A 19,289-nucleotide genomic window follows, 5' to 3' on the forward strand; every position below is an offset into this window, starting at 1 on the left:
ACCTCACTTTCTTTCTCTCTCATTATCCATTTATCGTTGTCTGTGCATCAGATATTAAAAATGTTTTCCGGTCTTGCATCATGGGAATTAACGCCGAGTTGATTTTCCAGAATTGCTTGTGAGGAGCGTTTAAGATAATTCGTCATGACGGAGAGTGGTAAAGTTACTCATGTCTGTTCTCCGTGTGGGCTGTGAAGACACAACAGCTCTCTGAGAGTCCCACACCGGCTCCGTGTCTTAGAGTAATACAGCTGACCTCATATATGATGTGAAACACAACTAGTCATGCCTTCTCTAAATGCTTCCTACAGGTGTGTCACTTCTTATTGTTCGATATTTCCGTAATGCCCTTTTGCCTCAAGTGACTGATTTCATTAGAAAACTAGATTTGTTTTGGTGTTTTGGGTGGCTGCCAGGGCATAGATGTGCAGTTGCTAAGACATTAAACCCTAGAATATTTGATACTGGAATTTCTAAGGCCTCTAAACCTCTAGGTACTAACCCTGAACCTAACCTTTACCCATGAAGTTATCGGTTGCACTTTATTTTACAGTACGTGTACTTACATGTACTTATAGTGTACTTACAGTGTATTTATCTAAGAACGTTCTGGTAATACAGGGTAACTACATGGGGTAGGGTTAGGCTTAGGGGTAGGTTCAGGGTTAGTACCTAGTTATTACTTAGTTATTGTAATTACTATAATAAATACATAGTATGTACATGTGGAACAAGACTGTAAAATAAAGTGCTACCAAGTTATCTTATATTACCTTTATATAACTTTCTTAGGTAAGTACATTATAAGTACACATACTGTAACATAAAGTGCAACCAAAAGAACTTTTATATTTTTAGTAATGTCTTAAGGTGGCACTTACTGGACTGATTCTGCTTAGGTTTACTTGATTATTCAGACATCATTGTAAATTATGCTGTGTTGCATTGTGTTAAATGCTTTGCCCCAACAAAACAAAACTAAACAAAATATTTAAATATGTTTCATTTTTTTTTCAATGAAATTGGGAGATATAGAGTGACAACTGATATATATGTCCTTATATAAGTTATCAGAATTCTATCTTACTTTTGGCCCTATAAATATCAGTTATTGCACCAAATTGCATATTTTGCTCAGTTTGGTCCTCCGAATAAATTTGAGTTGATTTTTCATTGAGTTTAGCTCCATATTCTCCTGTATCATATTATATAAGCCTTAAAATGTTGTATCAAATATGTTACTCCACAAAATTTACCTGTGTTAAATTGCTGTTTATGGTGCAGTCGTATTTGCATGACAAAATTCAGCAACAAAATATAGTCTTCTCGATGGACTTTTCTCCATCCGGATTTCCCATTGGCTTCTAGTTTAATGAATTTGGGCACATGATTTTGTTGTGTAGATCAGTAAGAAACAGCTTGTTTTGGCAGCTTCATACTTCATACATCGCTACTCTAGGGTTAGTGGTTTGTTCAAACTTTGTTTGAAAGCAAATATTGCAAGTAATGGAGCAAACCACAATTGCAGATACTGAGGCAGAGTTTTGGATGTAAACCGTTCTACCCAAACAAACAGATTACCCAAACACACTTGTATCTAAGCCATACTGCCCCCTCTTCAGCAGGTTTTGTGTGCACATCTGGCAACCAAAGAGATACGCACACAGCAATGAATTGCTGGGATCGTGTTTGAATAAAAGCTCTGCATTTATTCTCTGAATATGTGTGTTTTTCCCTGCTTCATTTAGACCCGTCATAGCAGTGCTTTGGACTCTGTTCTTTTGTGTCATTCTCTTCTCTTTCAACTTTGTCCCACATGCCCTGACATTTTCATGACACTCTGGATGTCACTGTGGTCCTCGTGCTTCGGTTTTGGCCTCTGCTTGTACTTTGTGGCTTCGACATTTCCAGTGGCGCTTTATGAGAGTAACCGTTGTTGAAGCTCCCAGAGTGATTTGATTAGATATGCTCTTCTCATCCACCGACGGATAAGCAGAGAGCTGACTTACAGGCTTATGAGTTCTCTGAGTTCAACCTTCATCGACGAGGCCTAAATAATTGGCAAAAGTGGATTATTATAGGTCAGAATCCAGTCAGATTCATCCCTGCTGATTGCCTTGATTATTTTTAAAGGGGGACTTACAGTCTTACAACTGGTTGTACTTCAGGATCCAGATTTCATTCTGGGTGTGTGGTCCCCAACGCAGAACCTAGATTGCAGATTTGGGTACTTCATTTTGTAATTTGTCAATAATTCACTGCACAAAACCCATTGTTGTCAGAAAAAAAAATATGTGCAATGCACGTCTCATACTGTAGCTTGAGAGGTTTTGTTAATTGTTCAGTTTCCACAGAAACATGAAGCAGCACAACTGCTTTTAAAAATGATAATAAATAAGAAATGTTTCTTGAGCAGCAAATCAGCTTCTAATACTGATTTCTGAAGTGAAGACTGGAGTAATTTCAGCACTTTGCATCACATGAATAAATGACATTTTTAAACGTATTGCTGTATTAAACTGTTATTTGAAATGTTAATCATATTTCACAATATTACTGTTTTTACTGTATTTTTCATCATATAAATGCAGTTTTGGTGAGCATAAGAGACCTGAAAATCATTTCAAAATTCTTACCAACCCCAAATTTTGAATAATGTAATTATTGAATTGCTACTTTGTTTATTTGGCTATTTTCATGTATTTGTTTGTTTTGAATTTAGCATTGTTTCCCTTGATTTATCTGACAATGATTCAACCCTTCATCCCTACTAATACACTCCTAAGCATAATTCATGCATATTGTGTATATATGTATATGTGTTACAATGTTCTATAAAATGTATTGTTGGAAAAAAAAAAATTGGTTAAATGATTACATTTGTTAATATCAAAAAAAAATAATGTTGTTTTATTTTTGTTTTATTTTTTTCACAAAGTTTTTAATTACAAAAAAATATATATATTGAAAATACTGCCTATTAGTGCTCAAAATGTTCCCCTAAAGGTTTTCATTAACCTATACCACCGATGGTGTACAAAAGTCCCCTTGGGTGTCTAGTTGACACATTTCAACCAGTATGAGTAGTAGTATTTCATGCACATATTTTTAATGCACACTTTCTTTCTTTTCTGAATTGTAGACTTTGACTGGAACTACTTCTGGTCTTGGAGTCGTTTTGTGGATTACCTGCAGTGTGTGCTGGCGTTCACAGTGCTGGCCGCCTATGTGACGTATCTGCTTCTGGACTCAGTTCTGTTCGTAGAGAGCCTGGGTTTCCTGGCTGTATTCACAGAGGCCATGCTGGGAACTCCACAGCTCTACTGCAACTACCAGAACAAATCTACTGAAGGCATGAGGTTTGTATTGCCAATGTTTTTGCCCCATCAATGGATTCATCAAACGTTCTTCTGTGGTATTTATATTTTAACCTAAAAGTTTATCTACCTGAAGACCGCTTTTATGCTGAAGTGGTGCAAACTAATGAAGAACAATAATAAAGAAACTAAGAAAATGGTTTCCTGAAACACTCTGTCCCAAACTTGCGCCATTGGTTGAGCAAACTGATAGTGTTGCATCAGACTCATGGTGCCCCAAACTCAAACTGTTGGTTGGACAACTGATATTGTTGCCTCAAACTCACACAGTTTTTTTGGACAAAATGATTGGGTCACCCCAAACGCAAGCCATTGGTTGGACAAAGTGATAGGGTTGCCCCAAACTCAAACTGTTGGTTGGACAACTGATATTGTTGCCTCAAACTCACACCATTTTTTTTTGGACAAAATGGCCGTTCAAACTTAAGCCATTGGTTGGACAAAATGATTGGGTCTCCCAAATCTTACACTGTTGGTTGGAAAACACAATACAGATGAAAAATCTTTTGCTACATATGTTTTGTGTCTAAATCTTAGGCTCAGAGGGGGAGGAAATGGGGAAAAATTGTGACAGAGAACTTAATTAACCTTATAAGTGGACCTTGGGGAAGAAAAGTTACTTAAAATAATATACTTATGACCACCTTGACATTTTTACTCCCACTCAATCTTGCTCTGGTGAGTGAGTCCAGAATCATCTGCACTTGAACAGAGGAACATGGGAAGTGAAATGTGGCAGCTCAGTCACTCCTTGATGTCTGCTAGTCAGACTTCCTGCTCATCTGGTTTATGAAATACTGTTGCCAAGCTACAGGTATCAATATAGATACCTTAGATATATACGTTAACTGGTTTAGTGGACTTTTTTATTTATGAATGTTTTATTTTGCTGGACATGTGATTGTATGACCGCACATTAACCAAAGCTCCAATGAAGTAATAAAATGGGACTCAGTAGCAGAAACTGAACTCAAAATAGATGAATAAGACACAAACAGTAATCCGGTAATGTTTCAGAGTGGCTGTTAGATTGTATAAGATGCATTTTGTGTGAGAGAGAGAGGCAGATTATCTTGCATAACCTTTTGAGAGCTACAGTGTGTGTGCTGTAAAGACACGTCCTGTCAGTGTGACTTAGTGTGTTTGGTAGCGTCTCACAATGTGAGATGCTATCCTGCGCTCTGTTTCCAGCATTTGAGTGTGTGTGTGTGTGTGTGTGTGTGTCCATTCAGCTGAACTGATTTGATGGTACAGACGGGGAGCCACCACTGGCATTATGCCAGCCTGACAAGATAAGGGCTGTTGCCTCCTGTGTGTGTGTATGCAAACTGGTTTAGTTGTGGGGATCTTTTAAAAAGAGGGAATAGATAGGAATGAAGTGGTGGGCATAGATTATTTTTTTTTAATCTGGATTAATCTCACTGTAATCTTGGAATTAATCTAGATTAAAATGGCTCATTTGAATTCTGCCGAAGGCATTCAGAATATGTGTGCTACCCAAATAAAATAATGACGTTAGTAACGTTAAGTCTTTTAGAACGGGTCTTTCAAGCCAGGTGCATTAGACCAGGGGCTCATCTCCTGTTTCCAAAATGCATCACACACTGCTTGAGAAAGCTGTAAACAAATTCAACATTGCACAAGGTGCAAACAACCGTATGCCTGTTTCACACATAATCCATCTGCAGTGCGAATGCTCTTCTTATTTTTTTACGCTGGATTCCAGCGTTCACGCGGTTGCGGTCCGTCAGTGCATTCCAGGAGCGTTGCGTCTGCAGCAGTGCAGCGATTGTTCACGTACCGAGTACCGGCGTGCGTCTTGTCGAGGTTTCCATTGGGAAGCTTCTTAAAAAATTAAATAAAAATCCCCTGAAGCAAACCCGGCAGCTTCAGCTCATAGACAGTAAAAGAAATGGACACAGCGACCCCATTGGAACTCAATTGAGACAAGTGAAGCCCATTTTTAGCGTTTTTTAGCACTTCCGTTTCTGACGCGCAGACTCAAACGAAGCTTGATGACGTCAGCAACCTGTCTGACAGATGTACATCTTCTATTAGCTGTGTGTGCAAACTGCCATCGTTAATCTTGCAGAGACGGCGAGCTTGAGCGGGGAGTTATTTGTCGTGAGTGAGCAGGAGTAAGTATTCTGATTAATTCTTTTGTATAGTATTTTAAAATGTAACGCCAGTACGCCATATTAAGTTAATTGCCTGCGAGCTTCTCCACCTGTCTGTACGGTAATGCGACAGAGAGCCGAGTGGTTATGACGCAAGCGTTAGCCTATTTTTACAAAAACAGTTTCTATGGGGCCATAATGTAACATAGAAGGTAATGGAGCTCTTTATACATTGTCGTGTATCTTTAGAAATAAATAATGGACAAACGGAGTCTTTAAACACCTCAGATGTAAAGTTATTCGCTGTCAAAGTGACGACAAAATGAGTGGGAGTCAATGGGAATGCTAACGCAAGTGAAGTTCTGCTACAAGATGGCAGCACGCGGCCGACTTCAACTTCCGGTCGACTTCCTTGCCGCCTGCTTCAGCTGCATCCATGTTAGCACGTCACGTTTGATGTGTTAATTTCACAGTAGGTATACACACAGGTTTAAAGACTCGTTCTCGCCCCCTACAGATTCGGCTAGGTATACATCCACGCTAAAATATCAAGGTGAAAGTCAACATAGCTCGCAGCTCTCAACCCAACTTTGAGAATAGATTAACGGCGATATTTTTTTTTATCGCCCAATAAGAGTCTCACGTTAACGCAGCACGCTAACGGCCCACCACTAATATATACATATATATATTCTGTTTACCAAGGCTGCATTTATTTGATCAAAAATACGGTTAAACTGTAAAATAATATTATATACAAATTAGGCTTAGTAAATGAGTAAAAACATGTAAGCATAAGGCAATGAATTTTAATCAGTAAGTGATGATGAGCTACCGCAGTAAGCAGTTTTATAGGTTTGTCTTTCCATCGTTGAGGCCAGAGACCTTCTAAAACTTCCATCTGACTTAAAGACAGCACTGTTCTGCTGCTTTATCTTGTTTATGTTCACTGAATGTCACATTGAACCTAAAGTAATTTATGTTCACTTCCACTGCATGGGAAGCCATCATATCAGATTCAGATCCACACAGTGTTCAGTGTAGACCCTCCACAATCTCTCACGATTTATCTTCTGGAGACAGCCTTGTATTGCAAGACTAAATTAAATTAAGCTTTGCTTTATTTTTTTTTTTTTGCACTGATCAAAACAAATGGTAAAATGTTGTGTCTAATTCCCTGTCTTGTTTTTCCCCCATTCTTTTTTTTTTCTTCTCCTTTTTTTTTTAGTTATTCAGCCATTGTTAGTTGTTTCAGAGTGAGCTGTTTACCTGGTAACTGTTGTTGTGAATGAATCTCTGGCCTCATGTAACTCTATTTTGTTGTCCATCAGTTAAACGTTAATGAATCACTATGGGAGGGAAAGCGGAGACCCCCACAGCCGGCCTTATAAGGTTCACCACCAGATTCATGTTAGTTGGAGGACCCTCAGTGCCTTATTTAGTCATTTTAATTATCCTGCAGCCGCCCTGTAATAGCAACCAGCTCTCATTTCATATATGTGTTTACTGAGAAACAGGCTGACTTGTATCCATGGGCTACAAACAAACCATTCATTAAGTTGTGCATTCCTGTAGATTTGAGGCTGGGTGAATTGAACGCTTCCACAAAATGAAGTTGCCCTCGACACTTCTGTCAGGAGAAGCTGTGCAGGTGAACCGTGTTTGTGTTGAAGGCTGTTGGTGGTGTGTTCATGCTGTTGACATCTGACACATCCTCTCAGCTAGAGATGCTCAGGCAGGACTTTTGATTGCCTTCTGTTGTTCACCCTGCTACTGCCATTGATTGCCCAAGGTCTGAAGCCTTTACAGTACACAACACTTTCATTTATTTTAGTAAACGTCACTTTTTAAATTAATTTTTTTTTGTTGTTGTTTGTTTTTAATTTTGTTTAGTTTTGTTCTCTGGTTTGTTTCTGTTTTGTGATTTAATTTTGTGTTTTCTTTTCCATTTAGTTTGCTTCGGTAATTATTGTTTTTTGTTTGGATTATTGTTTGTTTAGTTTGATTTTGTTTTGTTTTGGTCTGGTTGTTTTTTGTTTTGTTATTTTGGTTGTGTGATTTTTTTTTTTTTTGTTTGAGGTGGGAATTTTTTTTTTTTAAACAGTCAAAAAAAAAGTAAAAAGTTGGGCCCATATTAGGAAGAGAGTGGAAATTAGGGTCTGACTGAAATCTTTATAAAAAAGAATCACTAGATAGTACTTTTAACAGTACATTAATTTTGCACAGAGATGTGGTGATAATTAATCATCACAGATGCATGAAAATGAAATATCACTCACAAAAAGAATATTAGCAGTAGACTAAGGCCTAGCAGCAAAAACATCAAAAACATTTTTTTTAACTATTGCACAATTCAGAGAGAGAGAGTCTTTTTACAGGGCTGACATTGCCTTGGGCAGGGGTCTCCAAACTGCAGAGTTTAGCTCCAACTTGCCTCAACACACCTGCCTGGAAGTTTCTAGTATGCCTAGTAAGTACTTAATTAGCTAGCTGGTTCAGGGGTGCTTAACTAGGGTTGGAGTTCAACTCTGCAGGACAGCGGCCCTCCAGGTCAGAGTTTGGAGACCTCTGGCCTAGGGCCTTAGGCTTTGAGGCTAGGCCTCCATAAACGTAACATCTGCTATATGCTAGTCCACCATTCAAGACAGGCAGCAAAATACTGGCCTCATTGTTCATTGGATATAGCTGAATTGGTACTCACCTCAATCAGTGTAATTTTTGGAGTGATCATATATGGCTTTATTACCAGTTTAAAAAAAATACATTTTGAATTTCAATAATTTCAGTACAATAAACGAAATCGCATCAGGAGCCGACTAGTAAAATAGCTACAAAAGTAAAAGCAAAGAAGTTTGTATTCAGTCAAAAAAAGAAAGAAAAACATCTCGGGTTACTTATGTATCCATGGTTCCCTGAGTAGGGAATGAGACACTGCATCCTCTAGGGCAGTGGTTCTCAAACTTTTTTGGTCATTCCCCACTTTAGACAAGGGGGGATTTTAAAGCCCCACCTACCCCCATCGCCCCAACACAATGCTAATGAAATGCGCAACAAGCTTAACATGTTCCAATTTATTGAACTAACAAGTATTATCAGAGTTACAAGTTGTATCTAAAATACAAACTATATACATAAAATAACAGATTGTTCAAAAGTAAAGAAAATAAAAGTGCTTTTGTTATTGTTTTTTTCAAGGCGACTGTTATTTTAGAACATTCCCGCTTAATGTTTCCATGGCGACGCGTAATTTGTCACGTGACACACCGCAGCCACAATAACAGATCGCCTTAATTTCCTTTTTCCTTTTTTATTTTCAAAATATTCACAAACTTGCTTACAATGGCATCTACTATCTGATATTCCGATTCTCAAAAATTTGTGAGTGTGTGTGTGTGTGTGTGTTTGGTCGTTTAAAAACCTTTATAAATAATCTTGATAAATAACGTGAGATGGGCGCAATGTTTCTTTGCGACGCAGTTCAGAGAATCCTGTCTGCCATCAGTTTCTCCCGACATACATGCAAGAAAGTGGCCGGTGAACTCCGAGAAGAATATAGTTAACTTTATAGTTACTTCCATTATGTTTGTTTGATGTAAATAACACACGTCGGCAAATTATATTTGAATAGATTGTTATTGCTGCTTCCACAGACATCAGTGTGTATTACAACCTCCAAATGTATTGTTTCACTAGTGCTTATGTGTATTAAAATGGCTGAAACCTAAAACAAACATTATGAGGTTGAAAACACTGCATGGTTGTGATATATGACAGCGCTGAACACACACACACACACACCGCGCAGTCACTCTTTAGTCTAGTGCGTGGTCTTGCTCCAGATTCCGGAAGATTTGATCTCACGTTACCATAAAAGGCATAAAAAGGAAAATGTCCTCCCGTTTGGCGCGCCCCACCTGTCTCTATTCCCCACCAGTGGGGCGCGCCCCACAGTTTGAGAAACGCTGCTCTAGGGGAATGCCTTGTCATGACCCGTGTCTGAAGCATACATTGAAAAACACCAAAAATACATTGACCGGCGATAGCCCATGACGTCACTACCGGTGCGACTATAGTATAAATAAGCTCCGGGAGAACATGAAGCTAGAGGACACAGTGTCTCGTTCCCTACTCAGGGAACTATGGTTAACAAATAACCTGAGTTGTTCCCTTTCAGGGGAACTTCGAACTGCATCCTCTTTCGGTAGCTATGGGGACACACACTATGGCTATGGGGATAGCTATAGGCTTCATACCCAAACTTGCCTGTTAGGGTAGATCTCAAGGCTTGGAATCAAGAATAGATTCTTTTAAAGGGATATGACCAAGAGCCTAGCATCATACTAAGTCTTGGTCTGTCACACAGGGGCTATCGCTTGGTCTCATATAAGCTTGCTAAAGGAACTGTCTCAACAGATCCCTAGTAGCAACAGAATGCAGAGTACAAGCGTGCAAACTTACCAGTGTGGATTTTAGAAAGTGCGCAAAGACTTCACGTGCACACTTACCATAACAAATATCTAGCAGAGGGGGCAAACACCCAGCTCTCAACCCAAGAGTGGAGCTCGACCTACCGCTGCTCTGGGAAAACAGAGAACTCAACCTCACGTGAGAGGAGAACTCCGAATTCAACAAGGGAATAGCACGCTCTGAAGCACTGCTAATACTACCATGAGAACAGCCCACGGAGTGAGAAATCCAACTCCTCAGAAGGAGAGAAAACTTGAGCGCTCGACAAGACAGATTACCCCTAAATCAGGTTCAACCACAGATGACTCTTCATTACCACCATAACTGCCATGGGCCTGCCATAGCTAAGGTGACCTGAATAGTAGCACGGACAGCGAGATCTGTGGTGTGGCGCAACTCAGCTACCTCATCGGGAGAAAGGCCCTCACCTTTAACCAGGTCTTTCAGCAGAACAGCCTGATATGCCTGAAGCACCACCATTGTGTGCAATGAAGCGACAGCCTGACATGCTGCTGCTGCGTATACCCTGCCATTTAAGCGTGAGGTATCCTAAAAGGCTTACATGGCAAGGAGGAAGTCTTAAGAGAAGATGCCTCTCCCATGGAGAGATAGCAACTTCTCTTCAACAGATGGCATCTTCTCATAACCATTCTCACGCATTCCCTTTCTATGTTGGCATAACTAGTTTGCTGGAATCTGTGGCTGCGGGATGAGAATGGATTTTATTTATTATTTTAATTTATTTCTGTATTAACAAAAGGAAATTACAGATTTAATTTCTTAAACTCGGGTAAATGGTGAAATACTCACATCCCCCTCAGTAGTCCCGCGAATGCATCACAATGAGCACTCCCTCGAGAGCTGAACGCGCTTGCTCTTCAGTACACACACACACACACACACACACACACAACCACAGCATGCAAGCTGTGTGAACTGCAGATATCAGAGAAAAGCCTCTGCCGAGAAACATGCACTTCTAAATGCTGTATGCTTCAAACAAAAGTCAATGAAGATGAAGAAGAGGATGGCGTGTTCTCCTATTTAAACTATATTCGCAACGGTTGTGACGTCATGGGCTGTCGTTGGCCAACGTGTTGTTGATGTTTTTCAATGTATGCTTCAGACACTGGTTACAACGAGGTATTCCCCATAGCGACCCCTAGAGGATGCAGTTCAAAGCTCCCTTGAAAGGGAACAGTAATATTCAGCAAGGGGGCCGCTGTGGCTTAATGGTTAGAGACTTGGACTAGTTACCCGAAGGTCGCCGGTTTGAGTCTCTGTGCTGGCAGGAGTTGTAGGTGGGAGAGTGTGAATGAACAGCGCTCTCTTCCACCCTCAATACCCATGGCTGAAGTGCCCTTGAGCAAGGCACTGAACCCCCAGTTGCTCCCCGGGCGCTGGATATATAGCTGCCCGCTGCTCCAGTTGTGTGTTCACTTCTCACTGCTGTGTGTGTGCACTTGGATGGGTTAAATGCAGAGCACCAATTCAGAGTATGGGCTACCATCCTTGGCAAATGTCACGACTTTCACTTCGAGGATGTGTTAAACTTATTTGGAAAAAAGACATTGTTATAAAAAAAACTATTTTTTTATCAAATGAATAATCATCAAATGAAAATTAATCTGAAAAATGTTGCTTTGATCACAGAAATAGTTTATATTTTAAAGTATAGTGAAATAGAAAAATAAATGCAGCCTTAAGCATAATAGACTTCATTCAAAAACATTAAAATAGTAGGGTTATGTGTTCAAATAAGCAAAATTTAAAATGAAATGTATAAATAAAAAGGTTAGGAATCATATTTTTTTCATGTTCTTTTTACTGGGGGTGGAGGGCTTCCATGTGTCTAGAACCGGCCCTTATACTGTATATACCGTACATGAAGACATATCCTGTTCTTTGTGTCATTCACACAAAATGCCAAAGTCATTTAACTCGATTGTCTCTTGGATGTTAATGTGTGGGTGTTAGTGTGGCTTTACCGGCCTCATGTTTCTCTATAGGGTTTGTCAACCAGGCGTTGTTTGTTGTGCCAACCAACATGATGTTACAGTGCTGCTGCACTTACAGTATTTGTTGTGATGCTCTGATAAAGTTGCAGGAGTCTGGCTGCTAGGATGTTAGGATTTGTTTATTCTCTTATCGTGAAAACCATGGCAACCCTCAGCCTCCTCGATTCCTGACAGTTTCCATGGCAGCTGGTAAAATTGATTACTGCGTTTATATTATAATTTTATAATTTCATTTTAGCACAATTGTTTGATGGCATGCACTGGCATTGCCCACATCCAAAACTTTGTTTTAGTTAAATTTTAGTTAATCTTATGGTTATTATACAAACATTAAAGTTATACAGACATTAGAGAAACATTAAATAAATCTTATATTAGAAAATAAATCTTTTTAGTTTCACCTTCTCTTTTTATTCATATTCTCTGACTATCACGCTTAAAAATTACGGTGTGATGAGTCTTTTATCACCTTGTACACTAGCGTGCATATTAAATTATCACACTTATTACACCGCTACTTACCAAATTAATAAACACGTGGGTATGAAATGTTAATTTGATTTAAAATTATTTGAAAAGAACAGAGAAGAGACATGAAACTAGCACTGCATTTCATTGCAATAAAATGTTCATTTTTAATTGGCTCAAACAATTTTCTTTCAATACTTGCATTCTTTGATGGAAAGGGGGCATGCCTTTGTCAGTAGGTCAGCTATGGTGCAAAACAAGTTGTCTGACTTAACACAAAATATAAAATAAAGTAATTAATAACTTTATTTAGCCTTTTTTTGTTTTGTTTGTCTTATTTTAGTTTTGTTTACTTTGAAAGAGGAAAAGAGTAGATTCTGTGATTTAAATGAAAATCGAAGCACCCAGTATTAGTGTTTGCAAGGTTTGTGTAAGCAGTTTTATGTGGTCTACAATATGAGGCATGCTTTGCGTCAGTGGTGCAAAACCAGATCTCCAGCGGCTCCTGAGCATTAGAGGTGTTTAGGAAATATGTGGTCCAGTGGTTTGGTGTCGCTAGTGTGGTAAACCTACATATTTCACCTTTAATGATGTAACTGATCCTGAGCCTGTGCACATCATCGCTCACACTGTGTGGAGTGTGCAGTGGATTATTACTGTATCACGGGGACGATCGCTGTGGCCCGGCGGCACTGAGAGCACTCTTTCATCTCTTTAAGCTCTCAGAATGGCCTTTTATCAGACGCTGTTGATCTCAGCTCTGCTTTGAGTCTAACACAGAGCCAAACAAAGAAGAGAAAACCGTGTTTACCTGCCTCAATCCATTTCTTTTGGGCAAGAGAAGATTTGTTCCGTTTTTTTATACTCCGATTTCTTTTCTTCAGTTTTTGTTTGTTGTTCACGCCCAGCGGTTTAGTCTACACATCCTTTTGAGACTGTTGCTTGAAAGTAGAGATCGACCGATATGGGTTTTTCTATAGCCGATGTTTAGAGGTCAGGGTTAGGCGATTTTTAGGGCCGATATCTTGAAGTTTTCCCCTTCATTTGCATGCTAAAATGTCACACTAATAATAACTGGATGCACAACATTTCTAAACTTATTTATTGAGCACTGACTTGAACCATCTCTCGAATCTTCATTTTGTGCACTGCACGGTATTAAAATAAAAAAAATATTCAAAGTTAACCAAACATATCAATAAACTGACCAAGTATTAAATATATAAAACGGGTAATCTATATATATATGTGTATGTATGTGTGTGTGTGTGTGTGTGTGTGTATAGTCAATCATTTACATAACAGTTTTAGAGCATTTATCAAGCAGAATTTATCAAGTTTGTTGGAACATAAGTGTAAACTTAAATAAACATGAAAATAAAATAAACGTGCCTGACTTTAAATCGGCGCTACTAAACACGGATATCGGTCGATGCCGATATATATATAAAAAAAGACAAATATCGGCTGACCGATATATCAGTCGACCTCTACTTGACAAGAAACACCACAGTAATCGTCCTTGCATTCGATTTTTAAACTCTACTAAGTTTCCGTGTGCATATACCCTATCATTCAAAAGTTTAGTCAAGTCACCTTTACTTATATAGTGCTTTTAACAATACAGATTGTGTCAAAGCAACTGAACAGCATTAAGTAGGAAAATATTGTGTCAGTAATGCAAAGAGGCAGTTAATCATTGAATTCAATGATGTCATCATCCAGCTCAGTTCAGTTTAAATAGTATTTGTGCAATCAAGTCAACGAAATCACTGGTAATGAAATGACCCCAACTAAGCAAGCCAGAGGCGACAGCGGCAAAGAAACAAAACTCCATCGGTGACAGAATGGAGAAAAAAACATTGGGAGAAACCAGGCTCATGCTGCGTTCAAGTCCTCCTGGGAAGTTCATACTTACGAGTTACTTACCAGTAATTAAGACGTCGGGTTCAAGTCAGTTTAGTTGGCACAAGTTGGCGGTGTACCTTCTTTTAATAAATTACAAGAAAATACAACAGGGTTTGTTAACTCTCCTTGTAGAAAATGGAAAAGCAAAGAATTTGCATCAGGTGTGTTTTAATCTGTATCTATGTTTGTTAAGGTGCACTTTAATCTGTATCACATAAAAACGTATTAATTTTTATATTGCAATCTTGTTTGTCAATTTCAACTAAAGAATTACCGTCAACAACAGATGTTGCATCCATCGATTCTGTCATGTTTCTAATTGACACACCTCGGAAACTCAGAGCTTAAAGAAAATTCAGTTTCCCACTCGTAAGTACGACTTTGTGGTGGCGTTCATGTACTTTTAACTCGTAAATACGATTTATCTGACATGATTTGAACACACCATCCATTGGGGGCCAGTTCTCTGACCAAACGAAACCAGCAGGTCAATTCCAGGCTGCAGCAAAGTCATATTGTGCAGAAGAATCATCTGTTTCCTGTGGTCTTTTCCTGGTGGTCTTCTGAGACCAGGTTTTTACAGGGGATCTGTATCTGGGGCTCTAGTTGTCCTGGTCTCCGCTGTCTTTCAGGGCAGTAGAGGTCCTTTCTAGGTTCTGATCCACCATCTGGTCTGGATACGTACTGGATCCGGGCGACTGCAGTGACCCTCTGATCTGGATACAGACTGGATCTGGTGGCCACGATGACCTCGGAACAAGAGAGAAACAGACTAATATTAGCGTAGATGCCATTCTTCTAATGATGTAGCAAGTACATCGGGTGTTATGGGAAGTGTTTTCCATATTTCCATATATTTTATATTCATAATTTAATTTGTATTTATTCCTTTAATGCAAAGCTGAATTTTCAGCAACTGTTACCTCTTTGTTTGTTTGTTTTTTGGATGGTCAATAACAATAACTTAGAGAGCAGGGTGACCAATAGCCAATATAATGTGATGTGATATACCATTAAATAGGGGTGCTCCGATCACGATCGGCCGATCGTTAATGCACATCTCATCAGTAAAGCCGGTTTTCTAATCAGCTGTTAATTCCATCAGGTGCGTGATTTCACATAGAGCAGCTGTTACTACACAGAGCCGGTGTTAACTGAGAAGATGGGCCAATAAACGCTGAAAATTAACGTGATTTGCGCATCTTCTCTATTAACAACGGCTCTGTGTAGTAACAGCTGCTCTATGTGAAATCACGCACCTGATGGAATTAACCGCTGATTAGAAAACCGGCTTTACTGACGAGATGCGCATTAACGATCGGCCGATCGTGATCGGAGCACCTCTACCATTAAATTTAAATAACATGCATAACAGTTGCTGCAATGAACTGTTGTGTTAAATAAACGGATGTTTACTTTCGACACATTTTGATTCTGTAATCCTATTAGTAATTGTTTTTCACAAATTAAAAATAAATTTTAATAAAATTTAATGTAATTTATATATATTATACAGAAAGTATCATATTTTCGTAAATAAAGACCAGGTAACACTAATTTTACATATATTGTATTACACAGTGACATATGACACGAATATAAAGGCGGCTGACTGCATTTAGTGCAGCACTGTTTGAATTCAAAGGTTTAAAAGGGATGCTCATGTCTGCATTCAAGTGCTGTCAAAATAAAAGTCCCATCACTATCACTGTTCCAGCACTTTTTGGCTGAACAAAAAACTGCCGAATGTCAAATATATCTTTGTTTTGGTGATATACTTATTAACCTTTGTTATACATGTCTTTACGGTTTGATCAGTTTAAAGTGTCCTTGCTAAATAAAATAATAAATTTTTTCGGTTGCACTTTATTTTACAGTACGTGTACTAACATGTACTTATACTGTACTTACAGTGTATTTATCTAAGAAAGTTCTGGTAATACAAGGTAACTACATGGGGTAGGGTTAGGTTTAGGGGTAGGTTCAGGGTTGGTACCTAGTTATTAAAAGTACTGTAATAAGTACATAGTATGTACATGAGGAACTGGACTGTAAAATAAAGTGCTACCATTTTTTCTATAAATGTATGTACACTATGTAATTACCAGGTAGGGTGACTTCCTGCCTCAACATCTGTTGTTGACTGAAGAAAACAAATCTAGTCCTAACCTCTGTCCCTGTACTCAAAACCATCCCAAAGCCTGTCTCAAATCGTGACTCCCAGCTTCCCTGAACTCAGTTCTGAAAGCTTCCTTCTGATTAACAGGTTAACAGGAATCTTGTTACAGTAACAAAAACTACTTGCTCAAATTGCATTTACTCATATTAATGTCTACACACACCACCATACATTCAGGCTGTTTGTTGACCTTTAATTCACAGCAAAAAGTCCTGTAGTATGCCAATAAAAAAGTAAAAGATAGAAAGCCAAATCTAAAATGAATAATTGGTGTGGTGTGGAACACTGTATTCTGGGAAATCTAAAAGTAAGCACAGCTTGAATAATTTATATGTCTATTACGAAACAGCAATGCTGGAACAGCTTTATGCAGGTGGAATTAGTTGTGCCTCAATCAAATAGTGTGTGTGTGTGTGTGTGTGTGTGTGTGTGTGTGTGTGTGTGGTACACACTGAAATCCCATTCTGCATCTGAAATTGAAAAGTTCTGCGTAAAAGTTGCTGATGCACCGAATATGACCAAGCAAAGGAAGTTTGTTTATTCTTCTTCCTAAAAATGTGAGCCGTTCTCCGTATTTACACAAAGGTTTCTGCACTTGAGGAGAGATCTTGAAGCTATCATTCACCCAGTGCTGAACTGTATTTACTCGCGCTCCTGTAATTCCAAACCTTTCTTTCTCCAGTGGAAAACAAAAAGTGAAGTTTTGAAGAATGTCCTAGTCACTCATTTTGCTTTGATTAAAGTGCGTGGCACTGTCAAGCTCCAAAATGACATTGCATCATGAAAATATGCATGAGAAATACCAAGTCTTCTGATGCCATATCATAGATTCAATTGAGGAAATTGAATTAGTTTTGTATTCATGTGAAAAGTAGTAATGTACAGACCAGGCTTTCAAATCAGATCTTTTTAGCGATTCACTATTTTAATGACTCTTCTCACAAAACTGAATCAGACTGATCTGGATCTCAACCCCACAAACGCAGTAATCTGGTTTTGGAGGTGAACAGCTCATTATGGGGAATATTCCCTTATGAAATACCACACTTTAGCTTACTTTTAAAGACTACTTATTACAGAAATAAAATGCTTTAAAAAAATTGATATTTTGCTTTTGGACATTTCTTTGAATTTTTAATTGCAATAAAATGCAAACATTTTATATTTTAATTGTAGATTAAATGCAGTTGAACTTTAGATCCACATCTTTATATATAATTTAATAATTATATCGCCTTTGAAACATGGTTAAAGTGTACTACTGAAATCTGTGTACTAGCAAGCATTTATGATAATCTAATATATACTTTAGTTTCATTACTATGTAAAAACATAGTACATTTAAAATATATTGTAACTTTAAATATAATCGTATTGAAAAACACGCTAGAATAAAAATATATATGAAGTTGACATTTTTACAACATCAACTTGAAACTCTTTAAATGTATTCAAGTGGCCTTAAATTGAATTCATATTATCTCTTTTTTTAAATACTCATGTAAGATTTGAATTACACTACAAGTGCATGTTCTAATACAGTTCTCTCTTTCTCACATCTCCAGACTTTAATAACACTCTCTGACTCTCTCTCTCTCACTTCCTGTCCCTCCAGTATTAAGATGGTGTTGATGTGGACCAGTGGAGACACTTTCAAGACCGGTTACTTCCTGTTGACTCAGGCTCCCGTGCAGTTCTGGATCTGCGGCCTCCTTCAGGTGTGCGTGGACTTTGCCATTCTCTTCCAAGTCTACTACTACAGCCGCTACCCACAGAAGCCCATCTCACACACCACACACACCACCAGCGCCAAGGCCCTATGAAACACCCTCGCTTCACACAGTGTGCTCAAATCTATATTACGATGCATACATCTGAATACACACAGGATCATCATCACAGCGGCCCCAAAATGTATCTACATTGTACTTAAATATGTATGAATGCCATTGCGATTGACACACAGCATCAAACTATGATGCTAGATCTTTTCTCAAAATTGACTTTTTTAGTCCTTCTTTTATCTTTTCCTCAAATGAATGCAACATTTTTTTTATGTTTCATGTAACCCTTTAAAGTTTAAACCATCCAGGATGTTGATGAGTTTGTTTCTTCATCAGATTTGGAGAATTGTAGCATTGCATCACTTGCTCACCAGTGAATGGGTGCCGTCAGAACGAGAATCCAAACAACACAATAATCCACATCACTCCAGTCCATCAGTTAATGTCTTGTGAAGTGAAAAGCTGTGTTTTTGTAATCATTAAGACTTTATAACTTTAAACCGGTTGGAATACAAGTGCATAATCCATATTATTGTCCTGTCACATCAAAATCCTCCCACATTTGTTTTAACTGTTTTTGCTCGTAAACACCGTTTGATCTGTGCATATTTCTCTCCTGATTCAGACTAAATTACTTTTTCACTGAAATGCAATATTATGGATAGAGGATTTGTATTTTATTTGGTTTGATGTTAAATATAACTGATGGACTGGAGTGGTGTGGATTACTCTGATGTTTTTATCAGCTGTTTGGACTCTCATTCTGACGGCACCCATTCACTGCAGAGGATCCACTGGTGAGCAAGTGATGTAATGCTACATTTATACAAATCTGATGAAGAAACAAATGTTCTGGGGGTGAGTAGATTTTCATTTTTGGTTGAACTATTCCTTGAAGTGTTGTGATTTTTTGGGGGCCACTGTATAAATATACATTGAACCAACTTTTACATGCAATATTATAAAGATAT

The 19,289-nt window shown here is 38.4% G+C and overlaps 1 protein-coding gene across 3 annotated transcripts in view; it reads left to right on the forward strand.

Moving 5' to 3' along the window:
* LOC113068268 (PQ-loop repeat-containing protein 1) overlaps positions 1-19,035 on the forward strand; it is a 32,510-nt gene extending 13,475 nt beyond the window's left edge. For 2 of the 3 annotated variants that reach the window (XM_026240937.1, XM_026240936.1), the window contains exons 4-5: positions 3,143-3,359; positions 18,150-19,035. In XM_026240937.1, the coding sequence (XP_026096722.1) occupies positions 3,143-3,359; positions 18,150-18,357 (425 nt within the window). In that variant the 3' untranslated portion in view covers positions 18,358-19,035. The remainder of the gene's footprint in view (positions 1-3,142; positions 3,360-18,149) is intronic. The other variant, XM_026240938.1, reaches the window with a different exon arrangement.
* The last annotated feature ends 254 nt before the right edge of the window (positions 19,036-19,289 follow it).

Source organism: Carassius auratus, linkage group LG44F (assembly GCF_003368295.1).
Source record: "Carassius auratus strain Wakin linkage group LG44F, ASM336829v1, whole genome shotgun sequence".
NCBI classification, from domain to species: domain Eukaryota; kingdom Metazoa; phylum Chordata; class Actinopteri; order Cypriniformes; family Cyprinidae; genus Carassius; species Carassius auratus.